Source organism: Prunus dulcis, unplaced genomic scaffold, assembly GCF_902201215.1.
Source record: "Prunus dulcis unplaced genomic scaffold, ALMONDv2, whole genome shotgun sequence".
NCBI classification, from domain to species: Eukaryota; Viridiplantae; Streptophyta; class Magnoliopsida; order Rosales; family Rosaceae; genus Prunus; species Prunus dulcis.
In genome coordinates, this window is record NW_023010046.1 from 41,662 (window position 1) to 51,520 (window position 9,859).

The 9,859-nt window shown below is 36.9% G+C and overlaps 2 protein-coding genes and 1 long non-coding RNA gene across 3 annotated transcripts; 2 read left to right on the forward strand and 1 right to left on the reverse strand.

Annotated features, from left to right (window-relative positions):
- The first annotated feature begins 2,246 nt into the window (after nucleotides 1-2,246).
- On the forward strand, nucleotides 2,247-3,884 carry LOC117612676 (auxin-responsive protein IAA1-like). The gene is made up of 4 exons (XM_034341341.1): nucleotides 2,247-2,537; nucleotides 2,827-3,008; nucleotides 3,126-3,237; nucleotides 3,467-3,884. Exons 1-4 carry the CDS (start codon nucleotides 2,314-2,316, stop codon nucleotides 3,564-3,566), a joined length of 618 nt encoding a protein of 205 aa, XP_034197232.1. The 5' UTR covers nucleotides 2,247-2,313; the 3' UTR covers nucleotides 3,567-3,884.
- Nucleotides 3,885-4,656: 772 nt separating this feature from the next.
- Nucleotides 4,657-5,331, forward strand: LOC117612682. The gene is made up of 2 exons (XR_004583516.1): nucleotides 4,657-5,075; nucleotides 5,165-5,331. It is a non-coding gene; the product is annotated as an uncharacterized LOC117612682 (long non-coding RNA).
- LOC117612681 (D-glycerate 3-kinase, chloroplastic-like) lies at nucleotides 5,282-9,709 on the reverse strand. Its single transcript, XM_034341348.1, has 12 exons — nucleotides 9,428-9,709; nucleotides 7,506-7,906; nucleotides 7,232-7,311; nucleotides 7,096-7,147; nucleotides 6,977-7,018; nucleotides 6,769-6,847; nucleotides 6,661-6,692; nucleotides 6,492-6,560; nucleotides 6,105-6,179; nucleotides 5,864-5,980; nucleotides 5,703-5,753; nucleotides 5,282-5,602 (listed from the first exon to the last, which is right to left on the reverse strand). The coding sequence occupies exons 1-12, from the start codon at nucleotides 9,657-9,659 to the stop codon at nucleotides 5,459-5,461; spliced, it is 1,374 nt and encodes a 457-aa protein (XP_034197239.1). The 5' UTR covers nucleotides 9,660-9,709; the 3' UTR covers nucleotides 5,282-5,458.
- Nucleotides 9,710-9,859: the final 150 nt, after the last annotated feature.

Here is a 9,859-nt window from a genome sequence, read left to right on the forward strand (position 1 = left end):
GATGTAAATTCAACGGTTCACTCATTTATGACTTGAATCGGGTAATAATCATTTATGTCATATTGCATTTATATATATCATTTTAAACCATTGGATTAATATCCAACGGTGGGTGACCACAATCTCTTGGACTCCTGTGGTCCAAGAGATCGGGACTGGTCTTTTTCTTTTTAAACAATATAGGTGGTTGTTGATTTAAATATTAGGTTGGTAATTTTTATTAAATAAAATTCTTAGTGCAAAATATTAAGTGTCAAGTCAAACAGTTGGGCAATTTCTTTATTATTTGAAATAAAATGAATAAATAAATAGATGATACCAGAAGGGGAAGGCCAGACAGGAGGCCCGGAGATCCCGGTATGAGCAAACCGATTATCAACTGTAAACCGCGGGCGGAAACCGGTGGAACTGCACACGTGTCGGCTATCGACAAGCAAACACGTTCACATGAAAAATGTTAGGTGGGTCCCAGAGCTCTAAACTCTCGAGTTTAAGTCATTTTGGGGCCCCACGTGGAAAGTTCCATAAAGTTGACCTGTAGACAAGAACCACGGCATGTGGGTCCTGCTTGGCCCCACGCGGGCATTGATGGCTGGCCTTTCCTCTGTCTTCACGGCTTCCTTCATCTTCTAGTAGATAGTTGGTCTTTTTTGTGTTCTACAAAGGAAGGAGCAGAGATATTTCTTTTGAGCTGCAAAAATATTTGTTGTCTAATCTAATTAGGAAAAACAAATATATATATATAATAGATTATTGGAAGCCTTTTGAATTTGAAATTTTATAGGAATTTCATTGCATGGGAATGTTTGCAAAGCACCGCCCAAAATTAAAAGAATCTATCAAATGAATTGTAACCAATGATTCCATATTTATATGGTTTTATGTGATTTTCTACTTATTTCGAAAATATTATTTTTAGCTTTTATTTTAGAAACTTTTAATTAGAAATTAGCAAGAATTTGCAAATCAATCGATAAGTTGTGACGTTGGTGATGAGAATAGCAAGATAATCCTTGTTCATTTAGTCATTCACCCACCGTTTAATATTTTGATGTAACACTTGTCTGATTTATGTTATTAAAAGCAGGTACCGCACAAGCAAGGAAAGTGTGATCCAAAACATGGTAACTAGAACTAAGATGACACAAATCTACTAAAAATATGTCGAAACTGCACAACATTAAAACGTTAACAAATAAATTTGATGTCCATGGAACAAGCCCCCGGTTTGGAATCCCCCCTTCCACCGAAAATTGACGAATACCTTTATTAGCAACCAAAAGCAATAAGTCATACGCAAGTGTCTCTTTAATTGAAAATAAAGAAAAAACCAAGCATTTGAAATTTTTTTTCCAATCCACACACACAAGAGAGACTTTGTAAAGCCAATCTTAATTTTAAGTAGGTTGCTTGGTTTTTCTTTCTGGTCACTGACTTACATTATATGACAAAAATAAGTTTGATTTTATAATGGTAGTGGTATTTTTAATGCTAATGTTGAAAAACATAAAACACATTTTTTTACTACATTTTGTTTTCGAGGTTGGGTAGGCTTTTATTATGATAATCGATTCATTCAATGAATTGGAACACACCAAATACCTTATTAAACTACCAATCTTTTAAGTGATGTGTGCGCATATATATTAAATAGGCCAAAAAGCGTTTCTATGGAGAATTACTTCTCCAAATAATCACTTCAAATGGTTCTAAATGATTTTATGGAGAAGCGCATAGGTGGTGCTTATACCCAGAACCACTTAAAATTACTTAAAGTAATTATATTGAGAATTACATGAGAGATGGTTTTCAAGAGATGATTTTCACTGAAAGTAATTCTGGCCTATTTAAAATCACTCTCAAACAAGCCTTAAACCCCAGCAAAACAAATATTTTACTATGAATTATTTACCGCCGTTTACACGTTTATACTGCTTAGTAGCCATTTGTATTGTATATTATATGAATTAGCAGTATTAAAAATAATAAAAAAAATAAGATAAAATAAACTAAACAATAAATAATAAAAATTGACCAGGTCGGAATTGGACCGACCGGGGGGCCCCAAGCTTTCAGCTTCATTCAAGCATAGAAATCACAACCCACACGCTTCCGTCACACACTACTACCACCAACATGGACGAATCACAGCCGCTCTTTCCGAGCCACGTGTCATCTACCCACTGGCGGAATCATTTTGCCGGCCACATTCTCCCCCCCTCAACATTATATATAAGCTGCTATGCCCACAGAGCCGGCTAAAGTTGTTGGTCCATCAAATTTACAAGGAAAGCAAAGCAAAGCATTCGAAACATGTCACCGGAAAATGAGCAGCAGACGCCGGCCGGCTTGAACTACGACGATACCAAGTTGACCTTGGGGTTGCCTGGCTCGAGGTCTAAGCGTGGATTTTCAGAGACCATTGATCTTAGTCTTGGGAGCTCAAGCTCATCGTCGTCAAGATCAGGGGTTGAATGTTGTGATCAAGATTGTGCTGATGGTGATGGGGCCAAAACTCATAAGCTTCCAGCAACAAAGTAAGACTGCCCACATGATTTTTTTTTTGCTTAACTAAGTGAGAATTGAAATGGGTTTTCTTTAACCTTTGAGTTTACAATGTGTTTGATGAAATTATATGAAAACTGAAGTTTGATGGTCAACATGTTTTTTTATTTTTTGTAAAATTATATGAAATTTGAAGTGGGGTTTCTTTAGTTTTCATGGTCCTCATTTTTTTTGGGTACAATTACAAGAAAACTGAAATGGGTTTTCTTTGATTTTTAAGTTTACAATGTGTTTGATGGAAGTTCTGTGTGAATATTTCAGGTCACAAGTGGTGGGGTGGCCGCCAGTGAGAGTGGCAAGGAAGAACTTGATGAAGACGTGCAAGTACGTGAAAGTGGCAGTAGATGGAGCTCCATATCTGCGCAAGGTGGATCTTGAGATGTACAATAGCTATCAGCAGCTGTTGGGTGCTCTTGAGGACATGTTCTCCTTCTTGACCATCCGTATTTATCTTATCTCATCATATCTCTTCTAGATTTGATCTTCTTTGTAAAAAATTAAAAAGCTATGTCATAATTTTCATGTCAGGAGTTAATGGTTGATATTTACTGTTGATGCAGGTAATTATTTGAATGAGAGAAAGCTCATGGACCCTGCAAATGGAGTGGAGTATGTACCAACTTATGAGGACAGAGATGGGGATTGGATGCTTGTAGGAGATGTACCATGGAAGTAAGATTTCAAATAAACCCTAACCATCTCTCCCCGAAATGTTATTAGACTGTGAATTAAGACCACACACTCAAACGTTAATGGTTCTTATTCATAATCTGACAACATATTACTTGTATGAGAAAATTTTCGGCCAAATATATATGCCTGGGGATTTTAATTTTTCTTTGTTTTACTAGATCGTGCATATTTACTTAACATCAATCCTGTCTTTTTTGTCTTTGAACAGAATGTTTGTGGAATCATGCAAGCGGCTCCGGTTGATGAAAAGCTCTGAGGCAGTTGGATTAGCTCCAAGGACACCTCCAAAATCCACAAGCACGAGTTGAAAGACATGCCTTCTACATATGATAAAGAGACTGAATGAATGAAAAAAAATATATGCATGTACAGAGGCTTTTTCTTGTTGGTAGGGGGGTTTTGATTAGATAGAAAAGTTGACAAGAATAAGAGATCGATCTGTGATTCTCTATAAGTTGCATTTTTCCATTTTGGTATTGAATGCACTTGATGTTGTAGGCTTTTTCTCCCCATTTTTGGGATCATCACAGTTTTTCTTGGATTCCATACTCAGATATACACAGTAAGTTTGATGTATGATAAGTCAAATTTTTCTTTCTGCAAATTCAGTTTTGATATTGCCTTCAGATGCCATACATATTCTTCAATTCCCATTGTTTGCTGTTTTATTATTATATTTTTTGTTTTTGGTTTTTGGTTTTTGTTTTTTTCAAATGAGAAAAACATCTAGATACAATCAAATTTAGAGGTCATATCTCATGTCCATCGGTTTGACAACTGGGATATTATTAGATTTCAATTCCCAAAATCTTGAAACAAAATGGGCAGAATAGAGACCCATTGGCTTACTTGTAAACCCAAAGAAAGCCCAATTTGTATCCTTCGTAACCCAATCTGTTTCCAAGAGCATCATTTTTTTTACTCCACGCACCACAAGATTTTGTTCCGGAAAGTCAAAATGCTTTACAAGATTTCATTACCAAGCTGCTTCTGTAAGATGAAAGAAATCGCAACATGCAAGCAATATCCCAAGCACAGATGCCTTTCAGGAAAAGTACAGGAAATCTGCATTTCACTGAGGAAAAAAAGGGAAATACTTCCCTCCTTTCCCGTAAGTAGGAACCCTTACATTCCTGCTAATAACAGTTTGATATGTGTGCATAATTTTTTCTTTTTTGGGTTTTGATGAACTATTTTTATGTGTCAAACTATGATTAATATCCCGAAAGAAAAAAAAAAAGGGGGTCAAGGAAATTGATTTTATGTTTTGCAAAATGAGGAGCCACTGAATGGGTCATGAGACCCATCACTCATCATGCAGTGCTCTATGACCTTATGGAAAAATGAAAAAAGAAAAAAGAAAAAAGAAAAACATGTTGGATACTGATAGTTACATATTTCTGCTCTAATTGCACATTTAAAGCTTCCATGTGGCAGCAGGTGGCAGAAGTTGTTTCTCATGGCTGGGACCATTATGTGATTGGTTGAGAGATGGAGAGATGGAGAGATTCAATTGCAAAAATTCATTATCATGGGTCATCAAAGAGAGCCAAGACAAAGAAGCTTTCATCCATTTCTATGCTCTACTAACAACCATAATAAATTTGGCAGTGAGAAAACTGTATCAGCTTTAAGCGAAGGCCATCTTTTTTGCCTTCGCTGCCTACATATATATACCATTTCTTGGTTCCTTTGAAATGTTCTTCTACAGCTTCTTATCGAAGAAAAACAATGGCAGGTGCACCACCTACACAAAGGATGTCATGCTGTGATCAGGTCCAGAAGCGCAAGGAGGAGAAAGGCTGCTTCCATTCTTGGTTTGTTTATCATTAATCTTCACTTCCAATTTCCTCCATAATCTTCATCTTATGCATTACTTATGATTGGATTGCATTTTATGTTGCAGTTTGTTTGCATTTTTCTGCTGCTGTTGCTGCTATAAGACTTGTGAGCCTTGCTTAAACGGCGTCTGCTGTTGCTGCCCTTAGATCTCTATACTTCAAAATATGTGCTATTGATTGTATGAGGAAAATCATGAGTTATTATGTGAATCATAAAATATGATTCTTTTCATTCGAGTAGAGTTACACTTACACATTACATTTTTACATTGACATTTTTCCCCATTACATGATGCTTCTCTAACAAGCAAATGACATCTCCAATATATCAAAACTGGACTTCAGTGGCTCATAGTCACCTAGTTCCCAAGGATAGGGTTCCTTCCCTCATCAATTTCTACGAGGATGAGGCGCTTTGGGTCCGACCCTTCTGGTCCTTCCGAGTAAAGGGTGGGAAGGTAAGCATTGTATGCTGGCAAGTACCGTGAAACAAAATCTTTTACCTGCAAAACAAGCTCTCAAAAAGCATCAGTTTCAGGTTATGGAACCTACTTCAGGTTCAGCAGACAGTTTATAAGATACAAATATAGATAGACTAGCAACCTCGTCATCGGACATTCCAGGCTTCCCGTCCTCTCTCATGGCAATCTCTGCCTGCAAGTTCAGGGAAACACTTGTTAATTAAGCAATGACAATGAGAAAAAGTACTTAAAAAGAGAAACACTGCATTTTGGTTGCACAAAGATGTAAACATGAAACCCCACCTGCAAACGCCACTGGTACACACAGCTCGGATCCTTGATCTTGATAATTATCCATGCTTTGATGAACTTATACCATGCATCATAATAAGCTTCAAGATTTTTATTTACTGTCTCCAGCTGTTTAATGAAAATTTCACATTAGAGCTGTAACTGTCTTTAATAGAACTAAAATAATTAATGAATTTGAACTGGGCGCAAGTAATATCAACAAAGTCCCACAATATATGTCCAGTCCTCTAACCTGCGGATCAACTGCTTTGACAACTTCCACAGGAAGGGGTTTGAAACCAAGCATCCAACCTTCAAATAGAACAACCTACATAACCAGCCAAAACACAAATAAATTGCAAGGTGAAATACTCTTTCCAGAATTTTCTACAAAGCCTACTGAAACCACCTAACTAATTACCTTTGGGTTTGACCTATTGATTTCACATCCAAACCCTATTATTACTTCTAAAAAACACTTCAACATAGCATTTGTGAGATCTTGATTCTTGATATGTTCAAACATCTATCTTCATATAATCAGGTTGCTACATGGGCCATACAGTATCAGCCCCCCAATTTGCATCAACCTAAGCCCACTGATTGCCAGACATTACGGAAAATCCTCTTACAGACTTACTGTAAGTGGCCCTTCAACCTCTGGCCATGTTGACGGATCAGCCCTGTCACCCTTTCCATTGTAAGCAGACTGCAACATGAAACAAGTTATAAAGAGCCACTTTGAACTAAAAACTGGTTGATGGAAAAAATAATAATAATAAGAAAAGCAAACTTTCACTGTTGTGCACCTTATCATATCGGGGTAGCTTCATCTTCATACCTGAACAATTTAGATGTGGATAGTTATGAAACAGGCATGCATTTATAGCAGAGGAAAATGAATGGAGGAGAATCACCTTCTTTACTCAATTTGCTTAGATCAGACAGGGTTTCAACAGAGAATGTAAGATCATGACTCCCTGCATTTCCACGTAACTACAAGCCACGAGAAATAAGAGAATAGACAGTGTTATTGATAAGAAAGCATGTTCAGTTTCTAATGAGTTACAATCAACTTGTTAACTATCTTAAGTTAAATTACTTGGAACATATGTTGATCGCTACCTCTAAAAGTGCATTTCCTGGATTTGCTTCTCGTAGTTTGGCCTACAAATAATACAATATCGCATCAGACAAAAAAATATATATAAAGAAGAATGTGCCACAAATTTCCTAAAAAATACCTGACCCTCTGCCGTCAAATAAAAGTCATCAATGGATATTGAGGCAGAATTCCTGATATTTGAACATATTGTCAGCAATACCAAATTCCTTTATCTTTTTATGAATCATCTAGAGTATCAGTTTCTCATAGCTTACCGGCCCGTAATTTGGAATAGATAATTAAGAGCAAACACAAGTGTAGTCTTTCCACAACCTTGTGGTGCACTAAAACCAATCTGCATCACAGACCAAAAATCAGCACCATAAGACGAAACAAAAACTAAAAATAAACAATGGCAGCAATCACTCTTCATAGATGCAATCATTTCTGGAGACAGATATACCTTTTCAAATGCCAATAGAATGCAACCCAATACAGAAACTTAAGAGTACAAAAAAAGAGGGGATAATTGGAGTAGAAATGATGTACCACTAGAGGAGGTATATCTTCTCCATCTTTGTACAAGGATCTGTGCTGAGAAATCTGATCATCACACCAAAAAAATACCGGAATATAGTAGTGATAAAGCCTAACTTTTTGAGGCTCCGTCAGATACAATTCATTGAGCTGAAACAGCCGACAGAGGTGCAACCCATAGGACAACCATTTGTCAACAGACTCAGCCACTGCTTCTGGGGTCAGACCCAATTTGTTTATCAATGGACCGGAGCATATAAAGTTAAAAAGGTCCTGCACAGAAGAAACTTCTGCGGGCTGTGTAGGAAACACAGAATACAATTGGCCCTGCCCACATTCACTGCCGGCAGCATTGTTGTGACGCATAGAATTGTCTTGCATCCAGGAACATCCACTGCCTGCAAGAAGAATCCCTGAAAGAGAAAAGAGGTGAAGAACAGTCTTGCTGTGATCAACTCCAATTGCAGCCACGATATAGACCATATTGAGACTATTCAGCTTGACCCATTACTATATATTAAAAATATTTTGCACGGTATATATATCTGCGAACCTATATCCGTATTCTATATGATCACCAATGAACAAAAGGGCTTTTTCCTTCTATTTTTGTTAAGTTAAAGGAAAAGATTCCCCATGAAAACCAAATGGAAATAGATTCAGAATATAACTAAAGATGGTGCAAGACATAAATGTAAAAATTCTAAGCCCTAAAACTGCAGTAAGGTTAGTTAAGTTTCCAAATCAGTTATTCAACATACAGGCAATCAATAAGCTAGAAAGTGGATAGGAGAAGATATTTAGCTCTAATAAGAAGAGATATTTAGCCTTAATAAGAAGATTGTACTTGTATCCGAGTAAATAACACAGGCAGGGGTCATGAGGAAATAAATGATGTCCTACAAGGCGAAAAAAAGCAGCTAAGTTGATCCACCTCAAGTAACTAAGGTATAAGCCTTAGTTGTAAATTTCTGTTAGTTGACTAGTACTTTCAAACAAAGTGGTTCCTCTCCTTTTTCACAAGAGCAAGTTATCGGTTCAACCCATGAAAGAGATGGGATTTGTGAGGAAGAGGACCAGCTTTCAACCAATGGAAGATACATAAATTTTTTAATAAGAAGGCTAGACCCCAAAAATGGAGAGATGAGGAGACATTACAAATGTCCAACTGCAATTAGTTAAACAAGCTCCCTAAGAGAAAGGACAAATAAGCTCACAGCTCCAATATCTTATGTACGAACCTCCAAAAAGAGAACAGTGGTTTTTCAGTAGTGTATGGATTGCATGCTAATTTGCTTCCAGTAAATACAGTTTTTATTCCAAAGATACCGCAACGATGTGGACTTTGATATTTCAAAACTTCATTGACAAGGGCTCAAAATTGTTGCTCCAGTTTCATGATATCTACGGCCTGCTCTTAGGATACTCAAGTGTCAGGACTTATCCTGTTGAGTACTCCATTGATGCCATTTAACCAGAAGTATTCAACATTGCATCTAAATAACTATATACATGTTAATCAGTACTTCTGGCACCAGAAAAGCTGAAGAATATATACATATTGCAAGAATCTATCTTAACTTCCTACAATGTTTTTGTCCCCTTTTTTTATGAACCCTTAAAATCATTTTTTCCTAAAATTACCCAAGAACAACTACGTACTGCAGCTTGAACCAGGCCTGGCATGGGAAAATTGGACCCTTTAAACCATTCAGCTATCCCATGAGGGACAAAGCATGAGACTTTAATAAATCTCCAAACTTCCCATTCCTTTTTTTTCCATTTTGCTTTCTATTTTGATCAGATTCTTACTCTTCCAAAGCAATTATCGAATGCAGGATAAAATGTATGTAACAAGAATCAAATTCACATTGAGTAGCAAGCAAAGTAAATGGAGAAGTAAATGAAATTATATCTGGAAATAGAAAAATTACCAGACTTTGAGAAATGGGTAGGCATTGCAGAGAGCTTAGATGATGGGTATGGTCTATTTGATCCATAGAGGGAAGAGAGGAGAGAGAAGTGATAAGAATGAGACAAAGAATGTGATTTATTACTACTATTGGGCTTACTAGTGTTACAGAAAGAATAATAACAATTAGAAACAGAGAGAGAGGGCGTAGGTGGCCATGGCTGAGATAAGATATTCAAGGCCGCCATTTTCATCTCTCTCGCTCACTCTGTTGATGATGTTTTCCCAAAGCTGTGCAGGAGATATAACCAATGGTCATGGTGGTTCTGTGTGCGTTAACGAGGGTAACGATACTTGTTTGTTGGAAAGTACTAAACTACCCATACTTATCACTGTTTTCTCTCTTTTTTGGGTCGTAAAATCCAATTCTTTTGTAGTGGATATATGAAAAAGT

What these genes read in the sequence shown, in the direction of transcription:
- LOC117612676 (XM_034341341.1), top strand. Translation starts at nt 2,314, where the DNA reads ATGTCACCGGAAAATGAGCAGCAGACGCCGGCCGGCTTGAACTACGAC. An exon ending in CATAAGCTTCCAGCAACAAA is followed by an intron (nt 2,538 to 2,826) that starts GTAAGACTGCCC and finishes TGAATATTTCAG; the next exon opens with GTCACAAGTGGTGGGGTGGC. An exon ending in GTTCTCCTTCTTGACCATCC is followed by an intron (nt 3,009 to 3,125) that starts GTATTTATCTTA and finishes CTGTTGATGCAG; the next exon opens with GTAATTATTTGAATGAGAGA.
- LOC117612681 (XM_034341348.1), bottom strand. Translation starts at nt 9,659, where the DNA reads ATGAAAATGGCGGCCTTGAATATCTTATCTCAGCCATGGCCACCTACG. An exon ending in AAGCAAATTGAGTAAAGAAG is followed by an intron (nt 6,693 to 6,768) that starts GTGATTCTCCTC and finishes TAAATTGTTCAG; the next exon opens with GTATGAAGATGAAGCTACCC. An exon ending in TCAAAGCAGTTGATCCGCAG is followed by an intron (nt 5,981 to 6,104) that starts GTTAGAGGACTG and finishes TTCATTAAACAG; the next exon opens with CTGGAGACAGTAAATAAAAA.